The 20,600-nt window shown below is 39.5% G+C and overlaps 1 protein-coding gene across 1 annotated transcript; it reads right to left on the reverse strand.

Annotated features, from left to right (window-relative positions):
* Positions 1-630: 630 nt before the first annotated feature.
* Positions 631-20,063, reverse strand: TMEM207 (transmembrane protein 207). Its single transcript, XM_039234193.1, has 5 exons — positions 19,989-20,063; positions 18,072-18,109; positions 11,169-11,213; positions 10,153-10,295; positions 631-767 (listed from the first exon to the last, which is right to left on the reverse strand). Exons 1-5 carry the CDS (start codon positions 20,061-20,063, stop codon positions 631-633), a joined length of 438 nt encoding a protein of 145 aa, XP_039090124.1.
* Positions 20,064-20,600: the final 537 nt, after the last annotated feature.

The following is a 20,600-nucleotide window of genomic DNA, read 5'->3' on the forward strand; positions in this document are numbered from 1 at the left end:
CCCCACAGCTTAGGTAGAGTCCTTCAGCTTCTATCTACACTCTCTCTTTTCTCAGGCTGAGACAGGCAAATCTTTGGACTGGACTTTTTATCTTCCTCTTCATTCATCCTTCACCCTTCAACTCTGAGTGTCCCTTGTTCCCTAGTGTCGCCTTTTACCCTAATTCAAATATTCTCTTTCTGGTCTGGGTCTGGGATGTCTGAATATCTGCTTGGGTCATTGTGAAATTATGGTGTTTCTTACTAATTCCATACTAGGGGAGAGGTCAGATTAGAACAGAGATAATAAGGCTAGGAAATCTGTGATGTGTACTCAGAGTAAAATTCCAAACTTAATGAAGACCCACTCCATCTCTTAATCACTGGCTATTTGAGTCCTGATGGAGTACATTGACTTGATCAGGTAGCACAAAATATAACACAGCAATAAAACACTAAGGGTCCGCCAAGTTACTACTGAAATATCTTCCTGACCAAAATTGTTTCTCTACATTCATCCTTCTGCCTATTTGTCCCTTTTCAGGCTATATTAACTGATTTCTGGGAATTCCCACTAAATAAAAAAATTGTTCCTAAATTTGATGGTTTCGAATAAAAAATATTTCTGATGTTTCCAGTTGGTGATCCAGAGCTAAAATCGGCTTGATTTCAGAGTTTCTTCATATGGAGGTGGGGGCCCTAATGTTCCAAAACATGGGGGAGGGTACAATTCAGGGTTTTGAGTTTGAAGATGAATTCCAACAGTTGGATTCACAGCCATGTCTGTCCCTGGAAAGAGAAAAACAGGGAACTGTAATCTTTCTAGTCAGCATAAAACAGAAGTACATGAACTGCCTAATAAAATCTGGCATTTCTTGGATCACTGGAGCAACAGAAAATTATTTGTACCCTCGAGAAAAAAAAATTACAACCATCTTGCTCTCTGCAGTGATAGTTTAGTCACTATCGCAAGAAAATTTGCTCTCATAAACAGATTATATCATCATCGACAAACCCATCAAGAAGCATTTACAGTTTAGCAGCCGAAGGTAGGAGGGATGCCCTTTTTGGTAGATTCGGATATAAGATTCCTGTAAATACTAATGGTATTTTAGCTAATGTTTCCTTCATGGTAAATGCAAATTTCAATAGAAATATTTAAATATATTGTCTGAACCTCATTATTTTATATGCATGCTCTGCAAACTATAACTAATGTAATTAAACATTTCTCTATGACAAATAGTAAAAATGTTAACTTGTGCAAAGTTTGCACTTAAAGTACATACACACAATAAAGAAAAAGCATTACGAAATTTTTAAAAAAGGCTTCAAAATCAAAATTTTGACTTTATTATTATTTATTTTAATTTTTTATGTTTATTTTATTTTAGAGAGAGAAGACAGGACACGAGTAGGGAAGGGACAGAGAGGGAGAGGGTAGGAGGCACAGAATCTGAAGCAGGCTCCAGGCTCTGAGCTGTCGACACAGATCCTGATGGGGGATGGGGGTGAGGGATGGGGAGAAGGGGGACTCAAGCTCATGAACCCTGAGATCATAACCTGAGTCCAAGTTGGACATTTAACCGACTGAGCCACCCAGGCGTCCCAAAATTTCAACTTTTAAATGATGCACACTAGACGCCACAAAATATCAAAAACAAGCATTTTCTTCCTCAAACAGATCACCTTGAGAGACGAACTTATTTCAGTACCTCTTCTGGAAATCTCCTATTAGTATTCCCTTGAAAGACTATTACAGTTTTTGAGTTACAACAGCAACCAACAGTAATATTATTTCATAACCACATCTCTCTCTTTCCCTTTATATATTAACCAGGGTCTTTGGCTGTCTTGAAATGATTTGATTCCTTCTTTTCAAGACAATAACAACTATAAATTTCAGTAACAACTCTAAATTCACCATTAAAGAAAAAATAGGCCCTTGAAAAAAATCTAGCTCTTTGGCCATTTTTATATATTACGTTTAATTGGAACACAGCCATGTCATTCATTTACCTATTGTTCCTTTTTGCATCACAATGGCAGAGATGAATAGTGCCCACGGAGACCTGTGGCCTGCAAAACCAAATGTGTCTCCTATCTAGCCCTTACCAGGAAAAAGTTTGCTGACCTCTTCTCGAAGGATTAAAATGTGATACCACCAAGGGGATCCCAAAGAGAATGACCCAATTATCAAAACAGTTTAAGGAATAGTTACATGTTAGGCAATAGCTGTATCACTGGAATCCAAACTCAGGTTATTCAGAATCTTTACCTTGGAGTGCACAATGTTTATGGAACATTTTGGAACCATGAATGTTCATATATTTGTATTTGTATTCACTAGTTGGGAGAGCAGAATAGAATAATTCAGATATTAATAAAATCTATGAAGTGTAGAGAAATTTGAATAGAAGCCTGGTTCAGCACTTTCCTGAAGGAATTATTTATTGAATTGAATAATCTACTCTTAGGCTATTACATAACATTTCTGTATGTCAGTTTTCTCCTATGCAACAAAACGACCTTTGTCTGTAAAAGCAAGGCTTAACGAATTTAGAGGGCTTAAGACAAAACCTGATACACAGTAATTATCCATTAATAGCTAATTATCATTAGTAGTAGTAGTATATTAAGAACTCTACCATATGCTAGGAATATGCATGCATTTTCTTTTATTTACAATATTATTTTATAATTTATCTTATTTTAATGGTGAAATATTTAATCATTATCATTATCAACATTATAGCACAGAGATTATGAAACAGAATAATTTGTGGAGTTAGAGCCTTTTGCAGTTAGGAAACTTAGAATGATGTAAGGTAAGTCTGAGGCACCTGATAAAACAGTTAGCATTGGCAAAGTGTATTTGCCCCAGCACCTCCCTGCATTGTGGGTACTGGTGCTAAGCACTGTCCATTTCCGAGATGAACTGCCCCTGGTATATGCAGTACCAAGTCAGTGGTCATTTAGCTCTCATTCTGCCTGGAGTGGTTGATCAGATTGACTTGACACAATTACCAGATCAAATTTATCTCTACTGCTGCTATTACCAATATCGTGCTCCTGGCAAATGGATATTAACAATTACTCTCTGTGGTAGAAAGTTTTATGTTATCATCTTACTACAAATTTGGCCATTGTTCTTAAGCCCGTCATGAAAACCACAGGGCATTCATTTGATGAACATAACGCAGTCATTGTGTTCAGAAAGCTTTTGTTGAACCAAACATATATCAGTTTTTAATTTTTTTCAAAGCAGGTTTACATGCTATAGAAGTATTGAATGTTTTCAATTCACTTTTTGAATGTTCCATTTACCCTACTTCTGTTTTACGAAAGACCTCCATTAGTACCTGCTTTTTGCTCTAAAAGAATTTCAGGGAGGATCTTTGCTTTTCCAAAAAAAGGGTGAAAAGTGAATGATATTCAGTATTTATTTTGCAGTGCACCACTGTATACGCAGTGTGCACCTGAGCAGGAAAGTGGCCCCACACAGTTCATTCCCTGGGGCTACACTCCGTATCTCAACATCAAGCCACCATGGCTTTGAAGTGTGTCTCTGAGCATCTCTCTGTACTTTATCCTGACTTTGTGCATCCGATAGCAAGATGCATTCTAACAACTCAGAAAAGCTAAAGAGATATTATTTTTGGGGTCTGGAGACACTCACAAATTTTTCTGTATGAATTAATGGTAATCGCTTCTTTAAGTCTGTTTGGCTTATACAAGGCTTGCTTTCAGATAGCAGGGAACACCTGTATCATAAGAAGGGGGCGGTGAACAGACATAATTTTTATCTTTTGACAAATTAAGAACGGGGAAGAACTCAGTTAAAATGAAAAGCTCCTGTAGTTTTCTATGGACCCGCCAGCGAAGGTATGAGTTTGTTGTTTAATTTTGTAAAACCAATATACTCACTGCTGAGTTTTTATAGCTAGAGTTCAGATTTCCCACATCATTAAGATCGGGCCCATTGGCTTGCCTTATTTGAACCTGCCCCTTCTACCTCTTTCTTCTCTTTTCATTTCTGTATCTCATTTCTTCCTCCTCTGTGAGAGTAACTGACAGTGCCTGAATTTCAGTCATTGTTCTACTATCAGCTAGCTGTGTGGCTTGATTTCTAAGTGTCTTGCTTCCCTCATCTTTAGAGTATTGGGAATGATAGTGGACCCCTCGTAAGGTTGTAGGGAAGAATAAACAAGACTAGAGATGTTAGCACAGAGCATGGCTCATGGTAAATGCTCAATAAATGTAAGCTGTTACTGCTATCATGCCCTGGAAAGAAAGCATGTGAATGAAATGCTCCTTCTTTCCTTGACTAAAATGAGTCACAGAATATTTACATGGAGACCATAAAGTATACAGAGATAACACTTCAGAAACCATCTTAGGGGCACCTTCTTGGGTCAGTTAAGTGTCCAACTATGACTCAGATCATGGTCTTATGGTTCATGACTTTGAGCTGCAAATCTGTGCTGTCAGTGCAGAGCCTGCTTCAGATCCACTGTCTGCCTCTCTCTCTGCCCTTCCCCTGCTCTCTCCCTCTGTCTTTCAAAATAAATAAACATTAAGAAAAAAAAAGAAACCATCCTAAAATAAGTAAGGATCCGGGAGAATTGGGGGAGAAAAGAGCTGGCACGGAAGGGCGTACTTCTTCTCTCTCTGTCCAGGTCTCCTTCCCCTCCCCAATTCAGAACCCTCCCCTTTAATCACTGCTGAAAGACTAGTAATTCTATTTACCTTGAAGTAAGAAAAAGGGAAGATTATCTCTGAACTGCAGAAGAAATGGGGTCAGGAAGATTGGATCTCTGAAAGGCAGCATTATCGAGGAGATCAGCCCCCAAGAGGAGCTAAGCCAAGATGAGTGGCCTAAGGAAAAGTGTCACTTTAAGTGCTCACCTTGCTGGCATCTCAGGAATGGCATGGGGTCTGTTTGCTACCCTGTTAGGGCTAACAGGGCCCAGCTCTGAGTCACAGAGGATGGAAGAGCAGTCAATATAGATTTTATAGTAATTTATTATTTCAGTTAAATAATGATGAGGATCTCTCTGCTATGCTGTTAATAACAGTGGGGATCTCTCTTCTATGCTCTCAAATTTTCTTTTCTAATGAGCACTTGATTGCTTTTGCTGTCTCAAGTCCTTAGTCCTCCCTCACCTATCAGACCCCAAACATTTTTCTTTTCATTACCCTTAATGTCCTGCTCTCTCATAAATAAGAGTTTTATTCAGCTTCAAAATCTTATTTACAGTGAAAACCTGTTTTTATTATTTTCAGTAAATTAACAGAACACTTTCTGTTTACAATCGACTTTAAAATGTCTCCCATTTTTTTAAAATACAGATTTAATAAGCAAAACCATTAAACTAACAAATTCAAAATTTTTCTCTTAAGTCACTTGTATTTTCTGTCTCTTCACCCTGTCTCACAGTCCTTGACCTTGGGATACAGATGGTTATGGAGAATTTTAATGATTTTCTTTTCCCACCTTTACTAAAAATTTGTATACCTTCTTTTAAAAAATCACTTTCTGTTGCCCAGTGTGCATTCTCTCCATTTATACATTGGGGGTGGGGAGGAAGAGAGCCTGTAAATCTCTTGTTTTCTGTGGGCTTCTCAGATAATAAGCCTAAAAGTATCATTAAAATAGGTAAGGTAAGGCAAGGCCAGAAGACAACATTGAAACAAGAAATCATGTTTGCCTCTAACACAGATGCTAAGTTAATTCTAGAATTGTTAGAGTCTCATGACTGAAAGAAGGGGAGAGAGGTCTCAGAGACCACTTTATGGACAACCCCATTCAGGAAGGCATAGGGCAGTGAACAGGTCCTCTCTAGGGTATCGCAGGGATGCTAAGGGAAAATTGGATCCAGAAGATGAGTCGGGGGTGGGGGGGGGTGATAATGGGGGAAGGGACTGTCTAGGAGACCCCAGAGGCTGAGTGCAGGAAGAGGAGGTAGGACTGAGGCAGGAAACAAAAACAAAAACAAAAACAAAACCATGACTTCAGGGCTTATAGAGAATAAGTAGGTGTTAATTTCAGTCCTCAAAATCTCTCCAACCTCAAACTATAGATTCCTTCCCCTCTTGCTCTTCATCTTTCCCTTTTCCCTTCATCCTCTTGATTTTCTTTTAGTCCCCCTCCTTCCTTCCTTATTTCTCTAGCTGTACCACCCTTTCCTCCTTATCCTCCAAGGGGTATCAGAGGGATTCTTTCTCCCCTTAAGGTGCCTAGAAAACTTCATTGTGACATATTATGGACATGAAAACATAGAGCCCATGAGAGGGAAAGGAAGACAGGGACAATTGGGCACCAGATCAGCAGAAGATTGTGAGGACATGACTACTGGGCCCAGGAGATGCAGCTGGGGCCTGGGGTTTGCGTGAGATCCCAAGGACCAGTCCCAGACAGAAATCTTATCATGCATTAGGATTGTCTGGGCTGGCAAGGCCTTCCGTACACACTGTTTCTGAGGATCCCAAGCCGTGTGTTTGCCTTTCTCTCTTGTATATTTCTAATTGAGATAATTGACAACTTGATGAGGCACTTGGGTGGCTCAGTTGATTAAGTGTCCAACTTCATTCAGCTCATGTCATGATCTTGTGGTTTGTGGGTTCGAGCACTGCATCGGGCTCTGTGCTGACAGCTAAGAGAATGGAGCCTGCTTCAGATTCTGGGTCTCCCTCTCTCTCTGCCCCTCCCCTGCTCATGCTCTCTCTCTCTCTCAAAAATAAAAAAAAGTAAACATTAAGAAAAGATAATTGACAACTTGAGCCATAATAACACTGTGTGGAATTGGTAGGGAGAGAAATCTCCCATTGTACATATTTTAACAGCACTCAGATTCGGTCTACTCTAGCTTTCCATATTCTGTCAAAATTCTCTTCTTGGTTCTTCGGTTGAGGGCAGCTTCCATGGGATCCTGAGAGTCAAACCTTGGACCCACGGGTCAGAAGAGCAGAGCTGTTTCAACTCATATATTCAACAAATAGTGGCAACAGCATGAGATAATTTTTGAAGAAATAAAATAAAGGTCTAGGAAGAAACCCAAGTTTAATAGAGCAAATCTAGTTCTCTCCATTAAAGTGTTTTGAATGACCCATTTCCTACATTCTGTATTCAGGAAGGAATGTGCTATGTATCCCTTCGTGCTCAAAGCGAGGCACAGAATCCAGAAGCCTTATTTCATATTTCACGTCACCGTTATCTTCCAACTGGGTTCTCATATTCCCCTGTCCTCTGACCTGGGACTGTGAGGAAGACTCAGGTGCAGCCCCATACCCAGCAGCATGGGTGTGTGAATCTGGCAGGGACTGGACCCTTCCCTCTCCTCCCGCCTTGAAGCTGTGAGCACAGACTCTGTGGGGTGCTGTGGAGACTTTGGCCCTGACCTCCCCTGTAGCCATAAAAAAGATCCTGGAGTGGTTCTCTCATTTCCCTTTTGGAGAAAAGCTCCTTTTCTAGAAAGAGTGGATAGAAAGGATCATTTGTCAGAGGAAATGAAAGTGTAATGGGGATCCAGTGAGGAAAAGAAATCCAGTCTGGGTCTGGGTTTCAGAATGCTTTAAACTATTGACTTCCTGGGATTTGTAAAACAATTGCTAGTCAGGAAGATGTCACTAAAGATCACAGCGAACACCACCTCATAAATTATTCTGTTGTAATGTTTTTTTTGAGAGAGAGAGAAAGAGGGAAAGAGAGAGCACAAGCGGAGGTGGGGCAGAGAGAGAGAGAGCACCGTGTGGCTCAGGGATCATGACCTGAGCTGAAATCGAGAGTCAGATAAATATCTGATATCCCAGGTGCCCCAAACAACTGTTGTGTTTTGGTTTAGAGAGGAGATACAGGAATGTCTGGAAGCACAGCTCTGGGAACCACATCCACATCAAAGATGGTGTGAATAGCTGTTCACTGGCTGTACAATGTTTCTGAGCATCCCTGAGATAGGATGGAAGATGTGTGGTGGGTGGGACACCCTAACACCCAGCTAAGCAAGGGAAAATAAATAAATAAATAGAAATGGGCAACTGAGTCCCTGGTCCTAAGACGGTAAGCAACAAAAATGAGTTTCATGAAACAACTTAAGCTGAGGGGGAGTTTAACTGTTTCCTGAGCAAAATAAGATTCAGTGAGGTAGCGGTGGGATTAAGGAGGACCCAGGAGAATGAAAAAGGGAATGAGGATTCTAGAGAGTAAGAGTCACTCAGTGGAGACATCTGGAGGTTTGAGATACCAGGCTGTACTTAGCACAAGGGATGAGGTGACTGAGCCATGAATGCCCGGCCCAGATTTCTGCCGGCTCCTTTCCCTCAGTTATGGACAACCTGAAGTCTATTAGTTGATTTGCAGCAAAGGTCTATGTGGTATATTTATCCAGCACAGTGAGAAAAGTATATAATATCATTAGAGGAAAATTGTTGGTATTTAGCAGTTAGAAATATCTGAGAAGCCTCAATCTTGCGCCTAGCACTTGGTAGATGTGAAATAAACTGTGACTATATATTTAAAAAAAAATTCTTCCCAAGCATATTCTTTTCCTATCCGTAATGACTTCAGGGTAATATAGTAATATAGAGAATGTGATTCTAATGCCCTGTATTTGGTATGAAAACATACAGATTATTGAAGTAATCTATCTGGCTTAACACCTTCTCTCCCAGACATACCTGTTCAGGCAAGTTCAGGCAAATTCAAAAGCATATGTGTAAACCACCACACAGGAGATATAACATGTTAGATAAATGGGGATATAACTGTCAAATAAATCGCCTTAAAAATGATAACAGTATAACTGGGTAGCTTACTTACAATTAAGAGGAGACGTTTTTAAAGATTCAGGGCAGTCTAGAAAACAGTCCTCTTCCTAGTAAGTAAAGGCCTAAGAAGACCAGGGCGGATTCTCCTCTTTAGAAACTGAAGTCAGGTTAGAAGAATCATAAATGCATTTATTTGTTAAATACCTCAAATTAAATAAAGAAAAATAGGCCAAAGTGGCCATGTTGACCACTTTGACTAATACAATTTATTAGAATGTCAGTGACCCTATTTCCTCTTATGCTTAATAGAATGTGTTCGATTTTAAGAGAAAGATTATTTTTATTTCATCGGAGGCTTTAATTATTCTTCCCCAAATAACCATTTCTCAAATTGACATGTGTTTCTCCCGTTAAATAATGACTTTTTAAAAAGCCAATAGTACATATAATCACTAAATCTTAGAGTACCACGTTTTGATATTAAAACATGTAAGCTCATTTTTACCCCACTTTTTATTTAGCTGTTGATTTTACTAGAGCGTGCCCTGCTCCATGTATTGAAAATCTTATGCGGGCCCACGTTCCCGAAGGGCAGCTGTTAATCTCTACCATGCCCTCTCGAGGCAACCATATTGGATGGTGTACAATATGGCACCTTATAGGGAAAGTTTCACAATAGATGATCTGGTTGAGAACAATGCTTAACGTAAATAAATAAACTATGATCTGCGACCTCCCAGAAATCAGTTAAGTGGTAGTTTTGTTACTTATAGGTAAGTCTAGCAGTTGCAAATAACTCTAAAAACTTGAATTTCCTCCATTCCTTACTCTTATGTATACTAGAAAATAGCATTTCTATTTTGGCATGGTTTTGGGGGTGGGGGTTAGAAGCAGGCAGGATCAGGGTGCTGCCTGTGTGTCTGGGGACAAAAGATATGGATACTGACATCCACCTGCCAATTCCAAGTATTTCAGGCTGTGCGTTGGTAGCAGATAATCTGGAAAACGTGGTCAATGTCATTGCACATAACTGAGGCATAGATAACTTAGTAATGAGACTATGAACACAGCAGTCTAGACTCATATCGGACTCAGAGAAGCAGTTCTGTACCTTAAGCCCTCCCACTCACTTGGAGTGACAAGCCCTGTATCTCTCTTCACTTTTGTGTGTTGACTGAGCAAAATGTTTAGGTTCAACTATGAGTCATTACCCCAAGACACATTTTGGGTAGGGATCTCCCGTCTTCTGAAGTTATCTTATGTAGACTCTCTCGCCATTGAATTCCTTTGAGTCTCCAAAGGAGACTTGTTCACAGTTCACAAATCTGCTTTCCAGAGGTTAGTTTTTCAATTTACCACAAGCCATTGGGTTTCAAACAGGAAGTCTAGAAGTGTGCAGACAGCTCACCATAAACGGGGTCCAAGTCTCCAACAGCAAAAACAGCCATAGTGCGTCTTGGAGAATCAATTCGGGATCTCCTCAGCCAGCGCTGGAGGCAGAAGAACACTACTCCACAGAGAAGAGCCACAAGGAAAATCAGCAACAAGAACCTGATGCCAGAAGAAGAAGAAGTAGCGGAGGAGTGAGTAGGAGCTCCTGCTACCTCCTGGATAGGGGGCAAGAGCTTTAGGAGACAGGATGCAAGAAACCTGTGAGGCCAAATTCCTTAAGCAACCCCCCTCCGCCCCCCCACCCCCCCACCCCCCATCTTGCCACACCTCATCCATTCTCACTGAATCAGGAATGTTCCCTGCCACACAGTGGTCGATCTGGCGAGGTGGTGATGATCATTTCCTCTGGAAATTGGAGGGGTGCTCTAAGGGGCAGTGTCTTGGTTCCTTAATTAATTCATTCATTATTCCTTTCTTTCAGCCAGCCAGCCATGCATTCAACTAGTATTTAAGCAACTGAACGGATTCTAGATGTTGGGGTTGGGGATTTAAAGGTGGACAAGACAGGAACTAACCATCTAATAGAGAGAACTGATCAACTTTAGTTTAGAAAATATAGAAGTCATGAGTTAAGAGAATTGTAACAACTGTCTTAAGATTTCTGAAGGACTAGCTTGCAAAAGGTAGCAGTCTTATTTTGAGGATTTTCAAGATTTTTGAAATTGGTAGAGGAGTCGTTTCAGGGAGATTTCAAGAGAAAGAAAAAAATTATTTTATTGTTAAATGTCTCTAAATTGGGAACAAGCTATTATGCCTAAAAATTGTTAGGTTCCCTGTCACAGGAAGTACATAAGTAAACAGTAGACGCTAACCTGAAAGTGTAGACGCTAACCTGAAAGTGATGTTTCCATGTGTATTACATGACCCCTAAAATTTCCTTAACTGTATGATTTCATGTGCCATGTCAATTATTTAGGAAACAGAGTGTATATACAACACCAAGAATTTATAACAAATTGAGGATGTCCTTACCAGATATACCAGCCATTTGTGTATTGATCTTTATAGTTTATGCACCTGGTGGTAGAAGAAAAATAGTTAGTGCTGGACCTCTGGATGGCCAAAGTGTATTCTTTTGGACCATGTTATTTGTTCTGGCCATACCAGTTTCCCTGGAACAATCATGTATTCACTGTGTACCACTCCCTACCCCCAGCACAGTTAAGCAAATGTCTAAGAATACATTTATCTAGGGGCGCCTGGGTGGCTTAGTCGGTTAAGCGTCCGACTTTCGCTTAGGTCACGATCTCGCGGTTCGTGGGTTCGAGCCCCGCGTCGGGCTCTGTGCTGACTGCCAGCTCAGAGCCTGGAGCCTGTTTCAGTCTGTGACTCCCTCTCTCTCTGACCCTCCCCTGCTCACGCTGTCTCTCTTTCTCTCTCTCTCGCCTAGAAATAAATTAAAAAAAAAAAAGAATACATTTATCTGAAGTAAATATGAAGCTGAAGGTGTCAGATACATTCATAAGTAATTGCACTGTAATAGGATTGATACTCAAGTTACACACAGAGTTGGGTATTGAGAAAGTCAGGCCTACCATGTCAGAGGTATTAGATATTAGGTGGATAATCATCCCACCATTCTGTTTATCCAGAGACCTAGAGGTTTTTTTTTTTTTAAATACAGATTCACAGGGAAGGTTTAAAATTTCTGTTCACCTTTAATATCTTGGTAAAAAGTAGCAGGCTGAGAACCTGCTTGGAGGAAGAAGTTGGGAAAAGGAGAAAATGGATGAATGTGGTACATGTGCTGTTTACCAAGGAGTGAGAAGTTGATTTCTTCCATCAGGATGGACAAATCATTTGTGTGTCTAGGCACAATTCAATCATTCCAGGACAGGTTTATTTATTTTTATTTTTTAAAGAGGGAGAGAGAGCATGAAAGAGAGGGAAAGATGGAGGGAGAGAGAGACTGAGAGACAGAGAGAGAGTCTTAAGTAGGCTCCACTCTCAGCACAAAACCTTATGTGGGGCTCATCATGGAGTATGGTCCCACCACCCTGGGATCATGACCTGAAATGAAATCAAGAGTCAGATGCTCAACCAACCCACTGAGCCACTCAGGCACCCTTCTTAGCTAAGTTTAAAAAGATCACATGAGGGGCGCCTGGGTGGCTTAGTCGGTTAAGCATCCGACTTTCGCTTAGGTCATGATCTCGCGGTTCGTGGGTTCGAGCCCCGCGTCGGGCTCTGTGCTGACTGCCAGCTCAGAGCCTGGAGCCTGTTTCAGTCTGTCACTCCCTCTCTCTCTGACCCTCCCCTGCTCATGCTGTCTCTCTCTCTCTCTCTCCTAGAAATAAATAAGACATTAAAAAAAAATTAAAAAAAAAAAAAGATCACATGAAAATGAAATTCACGGTGTGATTTTCAGGGGATTTCACTCCCCAGGTGTAGATACCTCTGTGCTATCCCACTATGGTAGGCATGGTGGGCTGAATGTAGATTTGGTGATGGAAATTTTTCATACTTTGATACACAGGCCATCGTCAAAGTATTCTGAGATTAAACAGTGGAAACCTGTCCATCACAGCTCGATAAGCTTGAGTCGGAACTGTACTTAATCATGGCTACTTCAGCCTTTGTTAGAATAACACTCAGTACTTTTCAGCTTGAAAGCGCTCATAACCGTCAGCTAATTTATTGCTCCCAGAATCTCCAAGGAGGCCGTGTGTCATGATTACCATCACACTAGTCAGAAGTGACTTTTTAACAGTTGTGAAGTCTCAACATCAAAATTTTCCCCCAAACATCTAATAGGAAAGTTAATCACCCTGAGAGCAAGTTTTTTCATTTTTTGTGTTTTGGATTGTGTGAGTGTGTGTGCGTGTTCACCTTAAGGCACAGGTACAAATGGTTGGAAAAAAATGGCAGCTGAGGTATAACTGTAAAAACCATCTTAAGACAAGCAATCATCAGTAAAAGATTTTAAAAATATTAATGCCATATCCTTATAAAAGAGTGTTATCCAGTCATCAAAAAGGATGTAGATTCATATTTATAATTAAAAGCCATAGGGCACCTGGGTGGCTCAGTCGGTTAAGCGTCCGACTTCAGCTCAGGTCATGATCTCACAGTTCGTGGGTTCAAGCCCCATGTCAGGTCTGTGCTGACAGCTAGCTCAGAGCCTAGAGCCTGCTTCAGATTCTGTATCTCCCTCTCTCTCTGACCCTCCTCTGCTCTCTCTCTCTCTCTCTCAGAAATAAATAAAATATTAAAAAAAATAAAAGCCTTGTGAAGTAAAATGATATAGGGGGCTCAATTCTCTTTGTATATTTTCTTTTACACAAATACAATATTTCGCTAAATAGGTATTATATAATTGTATACTCATATACACCAAATTACTAACAATGCTTCCTTCTCTTGCAGATGGTATCATGAGGCACTTTATCTTTTCCATATTTCCATACTGTTTGAATGTACAATGTATTACTTTTATAGCCATACAATTTTAAATATTATCTTAAAAATATATAAATCTTTAACATGTAGTATCTCATTTTAGATGGATGTGGGGGAATTCTCTTGTGTCCCAGCCCAATAAAAGAGAAGAGGTTCCTGGTTTGGAATCTTAAAATCTAAGTGTACGATCAGAAGTATAGATTGGTTCATCTTTCTCCATTATATCTCTGCTCACCCTCTGTATATGTAAAAAAGGACCATATCCTCATCACAATGTCAATCCTAAAGATAAACTCCCTCAATTTGTTTCTCAGATCTAATTTTTGAGCCACTCAATATTTATTTCCAGTGATAGCTATTATCCAAATTGACCTATTTCACTTTCTCTTTCTGATCCTGTGCACCCATTGGTGGAGTTTCTGATATGCACTAAATACAATGTCCAAAAACCAGTTAGCTGGACAATTGCAAGGTGATCATATAATTTCAGAAGTGCAGGCATCTTTGGGATCATCTCTTTCACTCTTAGGATTTTACACACTCTACAACAAAAACCCAGAGTAGGAAAGTCAGTGGGGAGGTCACTAGCTGGCCCAAGAATGAATTCATTTATTTGTTTATAATTTTTTGGATGTTTACTTATTTTTGAGAGAAAGAGAGAGATAGAGCATGAGCAGGGGAAGGGCAGAGAGAGGGCCTGGGGGCGGGGGGGGGGGGGGGGGAGACATAGAATCCGAAGGAGGCTCCAAGCTCTGGGCGGTCAGCATAGAGCCTGATGAGCCTGATACAGGGCTTAAACCCATGAACTGTGACTTCTGAACCAAAGTCAGACACTCAACTGACTGAGCCACTCAGGTGCCCCAAAGCTGAAGAATTCAAACCAGATTACAGCTCTCCTGACTCTGTGTGCTTTCCTCCTACCTCACCAGTCTTTCCATGTTTTTCTCAAGGTCAATTTCTAAACAGATTTTTTAAATTCTTTTTTTCTTTTTAAAATCTTTTTCATTTTAAGTAGGCTCCAGCTCAACATGGGGCTTTAACTCATGACCCTGGGATAGCCAGCAGGATGCCTTTTAAACAGATTCTTCTTAATTCTTAAAAAAAAAATCCAATAAACTGTAACAATGTTCTAATTACTCAAATTTTAGATGCAAGATATTCAGTGAAGGAATAGTTACATTTTTAAAAAGCAAAGTTACTCTTCGGAGATTTATATATGATTGGTCAAACTGGGATGATGCCAAAAATGAAAAACCATCAGGAGAAATCAGAACCGACTATGATACTTAAGGACGACGTTCCCGATAATCAGAATTCTCTGGAAGCAGTTGCTGAAGGAGATCATTTCTGACACTACTTGAAGGCTATTGCTCTACTTTCCTTGGGCATTGTGGAGATGATTCTTCCACTACAGGGATGATTAGACTTATGAATCTTTATTATCCTTCTCAGTGCTGAGATTCTGTGGACCAAAGAGTAACTACCATTTCATTAATTTGATAAATTCAGGAAGAAAACTGCAGAGTCACTCTGTTGGCTCCTTTGCTAGAATTGCCCAGAAATTCCCGTGCCAGGCGTTCTTCTAAACCAGTTACATAACTTGAGGGGAATTAAATTAAATTTATTTTATTTGAAAATCGCTTTCAAATTTACAGTGTTATTGGGTAAGGTCACAAGATTACAATCCTCATTTTACAATTGAGAAAATTCAGTCATGGAGACATTAAGTAGCTTGCCCAAGATAACAGAGCTGCAAGTGCACCCTCAGGGTCTAACAGTGGAGTTGGTGTCTCTTACCACCATGCAGCTCCCCCACTGGGACCAGTAAAAGCCAGTTCTGGCCTCACATTACTATGTGGAGTACTGCCTGAATGCATTCAATATCCTGTGCTCCAGCATGTTTTAAAAATATTAAAAATAGAAGAAAAAAGTAATAGAAATGAGAGCATGGAAGGTATCATACAAAGAGAATAAGCCAAGAGTGAGATCATTTTAAAAACTGAATGTAGTTTGTAAAATTAGAACCCAACTCGAGATCTGGCTTAACCTTTCTAGCCGTGAATAGGATGAGAGGGAGAACTGGTTATATGGCGTCCTCTAAAATTAACAAAATCATGCAGCATTACTCACCAGATGTACAACTATTCCTGGAGTAGACACCAGAGGAGAATTCAAACTAGGGGGCTTTATGAAGAGGATACTGTTGGCAATAGGAGCAATGTTTTTCATATGCTCTTAGAATAAATGCAGTAACAAATTCCATGGATCCTTTTCTTTTTTAAATCATTCCTTAACATAGGCAAAAGTGCAACTTAGCTACAATAATCTGGGAGAGAGATGGATGCCCTATCATATCACCCAGGGACTGGTGGCTTGACCCAATTAATCGGAGGTAAGTGTATAGTATCTCGAAGAATAGGTGAACCATATATCCCTCAGGTATTTCACCCAGTGTACCATTTCATTTAATATTAGACATACAATATGGCTTGGTAGTGCAAAATTATAACACATATATAGTAGTATAGTAGTACATATATATATGTACTAGTATATATATATATATACAGAGTTGTATAAAATTCTGGACTCAGGAGTCAGATGTGGGTCCAAATCCAAGCTCTGCATTTTACCTGCTTACTCTTGAGCAAAACACTCAACTTCCTCAAGCCAGGTAAGATAGTGACATATTAATCTATTAATGTAATTAATGCAATCTATTAATGCAATTGATTGACAGAATCCTATATATGTAAGATGATATTTAGGTTTTGTAAGTTACTCTATTTATAAACTTATATGCACGTCACTGTACTTGCTTATTTCTGGGAAGAGAAAGGATTAGTTATGTAATGGGAGGCTCTATCATGTTTATTTTATATACTAAATACTTACAGTATTTAAATTTTATACAAAGACAGCATAGCAATGTATTGTTCATACTAAAAAATTTCTATTATAATAATAAATAGAGTAGGTTAGATCAGAAAGAATAGTTTGGGTTTGAAAACAGATTTAAATAGAACTAATCATCTCTCAAACACTTTCCTGTAGCGGTGAAAGATTTGGGAGAGCATCTTCAATACATAGAGTTACTTAATCCCACCTACAGTACCAGGTACTTTCTTGCCTTCTCTTTTCATTTTCTGCTAACTTGCATTTTACTTGAAGTAGGAAATTTATTTCCATTCAAAAGCATTGGTGTTATAACGACAAATACAACAGACATTTACATGCAAAGTGAGATAGCCAAAAAAAGAATTGTACTTAAGAACTAATTGAAACCCTGCATTCATTTGCTGTATCTCTCTTTGAGTCTCAATTTCTTTATTTGAAAAGGAGACCAACAGCCTCAGTGACTCTGAAGGCAGCTTATCAGGTTCCTCAACAGTGTATTTTTCTATCATATTGATTGGAGAATTAGGTTCAACATTTATGAACCTTTCCAATTATGAATTTCTTTATTCTCTTATTCTGGGTCAAAGGCAGAAGATGAGTGGGCAAGTTAAGGCAGCCAGGAGGTCCAGAGTTTGGTAAGTCATCAGAAACTCCATTATGTCACAAACACCAGAAGACAGAAAAAAAAGTCTAAAATCAGCAAGGAACGAACAAAGGAGAGCCATGCAAAAGCTGGAAGAATAGCACAGACTCAACATGCATATTATCAATGATGAGAGGATCCACCAAAACCAACTGAATCATTCCACAGCCAAGGAAGGCATTCACGTAACATGGCCTCTTAATTTAGAGGCAGTGCCCAGGCCTTGAGACCATGGCCTTGAGGCTAACAGGCAACGATAATTGAAAACAGTTAGTTGGCAGTGAGGGCTACGCTCAGGAGAAGACAGTGCTTGGCAGACATGCTTTCCTGACATTTTCACGAAGTCACAGTGCATTGCAATTATCATTAATCAGCAGTGGTGTTATTAATGGCACCTTCTCCTCATTTCCCAAATAGAACTCTGGGAATCATTAAGCCTATAGCACAAAGAGTGAGGAAATAGAGTCAATTATTCATGTAGTTTATATCAAAAGCACTTTGAAATATACACATAATACAGGTTAGAATTTTTGTGAGTTTGCTTATTTTTGAAAATGAATATCCAGAAAACTGCAGACCACTATCAATGTGACTTACGAGTGTGGACACAGCCTTAGACGATGCTGTGATTCTTCTATGAACCTAAAGAACCCTGGATACCTCAATGGTGGAGACCGCAGGAAGCAAAACTGCCTAGAAGTCAATGAGGCCCCACATATTTAACAAAGCCAATCATAATGAAAGTGCATCTTTTTTTCCTGCTCTTAGAAAAATTGAGCTATTTGCATTTAAAAACAACTTACTCTTATTTTCTCGCATGATTATAATCATCATTTGAAACTCATTTGGGGCTTCTCAAATGACTTGAGCCTTATTTATTCTTTGAATTTTGAAAATGCTAAATAAAAACATGGAGCCTCTTGCTATTTACTTACATTTCCTTTTCTTCACATGGTGGGTCCGAGAGCACCAACTGAAACACATGTGTAGAACAATAAAATCCGAACTTCTCATTAGTCTAATCCTTTAATACAAACAGCGCTTAGAGACAATGTGGGTTTATATCATTTCGTTTGTTTTTTTAATTAAAAGCTCTGTTGCAGAGTCTATTATTGGTGCACAGAATTTTAATTGAAAAAAAGAAAATCTCTGGGTAGGTTCTCTAGCTCCGCAGTGACAGAAGATACATATTGTGAGCCAGCTTCCTATCCTACGCAGCCGCACCCATATAGATGGATGTGAAAAGGTCTTTTGTTTGTTCCCTAGGCAGATTTGGCCTGCTCTAAAGACCTTTTTTGCACCTTGCATTTTTTTCCTTGCTTTCACATTTTAGCCAGAGGAAGGAAGTTCATTATTTGTGAGTATTATTTTCACACAAAGAAATCAAGTTCCCTACATGAAAACAGAAGTCCATTGCATTAGCATTAATGGGTGTTAAATATATGCATGAAGGAGTGACTTTAACTAGCTCTAAGGGGAAGGTCGATTTAAAATTACATGACATTCAGGCTGAGATTTACTTTTCTCTCTTTATCAAAGAAGAGAGAAAAAGTAATAACCTTGATTGCTTTGTTTTAAAGGATCCAAACCATAGGCTTTTCCATCTTAGTTCTCTGTGTTGAGCCTTGCAGGTTACAATAACTCACATCACAGAGGAAAGAAAGTACTCCTTCCTGAAGGTTTTGCTTGTAGATTTGTTTTTTCCCTTGAACTGAGACTCTTCCCAGAAAATCTTTACATGTCATTTATATGTAGTCCTAAAACTCGGGTTAATGTGATCAGTGAAGTATTTATTTTCCTGGACTATCCCATACAAACAAAAAGTGCAGGTATGAAGTTACAAAATTTAAAATGATAGCCTTGGGAATTTTTGCGAGATATGTCTTTTTTCCCTTTAATCCCGAATGCATCCTCTTTAGCACCTTATATTTACTCCACCAAGTTTATCTGGGCAAAGAGATTTGTGGAGTTGCAGATGAATTGGCCATCAGAGAGCATGGTAATGAACAATTTATAAGCACAGAAAATGAGTTGCACTCTCTTTTGCTAGAAATGCTGCAAATAGATTTGCATACTAACTGAGAGGAAAATGAACATTCAAATTTTGTTCATAAGGAAAGTTTATTTATGAGCCCATAAAATCATTTGGGATCCAGCTTAACAGATAAACAAATAAAGCCTGCATTTCAATTTCAAGTCACTTCCTAGACTTCTGGGGTGCTGTAGCCTACCTAGCAAGGAGTCCACAGTCTTATATTACTAGCACCTCACTGCCAGTGCATTAGCTATCAGGCTTTGGGGTCGTCATGAAATGGCGAGCAAAGTCCTCATGTATTTCAGACCTAAATCTTTCAGATACCTTGCGTTCAAGTAACACAGATACAGAGATGCAGGTATTAGTCTCAATGAGATGCTAGAGCAGAGGCACCAAAATAAACTCTGAGATGGTTTGGTATACATTGTTCAGCACTGACAAATGGTCAAGCCTTAAGTACAGGTTGCAGGCAGCAGTAAACATGTCTTAAAATGAATCCTGCCACAGCATTTTGAGAAATCGATAACGTTTTTTATTTAAAAGAGTTCACAGCCTAGCAAAGTTAAGCAAAGATTCACTTGCATCATATTACTTCAATAGCAACAGAACAGATACAGAAGAAAGACTAATGTCACGGACCATTCGGTTTTCTGTATCTCTGACCAGTAAATAGAATAAGTCATAAGATGCTGGAAACACTTTCTTAAAGGGAATCTTTTAAATGTAAGAGTAGTTAAGGTGCCCGAAGAACAAATCTATAATAATCAGATTCTTATAGTACCTCTGAAAATCTTTTCCCGGAAAGAGAGATAGTTACCTGGAATAGCGGCAAACATGAGGTTCCCGTTTTTGAGATGACTGATGTAAAACTAAAAGGTCTGGATCTCACCATACTTAAAGAACAAGCTGCTCTGCTCGAGTCTGGTGGCTGTCTGTGTCGATCTCCCTCTTTCCCTAGAACTTGTTAGTCTCTAAGTTACGCTTCCCACCGGAGCACTCATTAATGATGCTCCTTGTGACTGGTAACATGCACGCAGGGGCAGGCATGCTGGGTGCATGCGCACAGGTACACAGAGTTCAAGGAATTTCAGTGTAAGGTCAGAACCCTGCTAGTGTTTGTCAAGCCCTCAGAAGCCAGGGTTATACACGCTGACCTGCAAAACCAGCTGGCTGCTTAACTAGCTCGGGACATTCAAGAGCATGTTTTATTCCAGGGCATTTCTGGGTTGTATACCCGGTACCTGGGATGTTTATTTAGTTTTCTTCCTTTTGTTGATCTTTTTGCTCCTCTTTTTCTGCATATCATTGTCAGTCCCAGGTCTAACCCAACCTTGGGCATAAGATTTCCTTGTCTCATAATGATCCTACTCTACTTTTAAGCAGCGTATCTTTCAATGTTTATTTTAATAAAACAACTCAATACAACCAC

The sequence above is a fragment of the Hyaena hyaena genome, unplaced genomic scaffold (assembly GCF_003009895.1).
Source record: "Hyaena hyaena isolate Hyena2069 unplaced genomic scaffold, ASM300989v1 scaffold_84, whole genome shotgun sequence".
Classification (NCBI taxonomy): domain Eukaryota; kingdom Metazoa; phylum Chordata; class Mammalia; order Carnivora; family Hyaenidae; genus Hyaena; species Hyaena hyaena.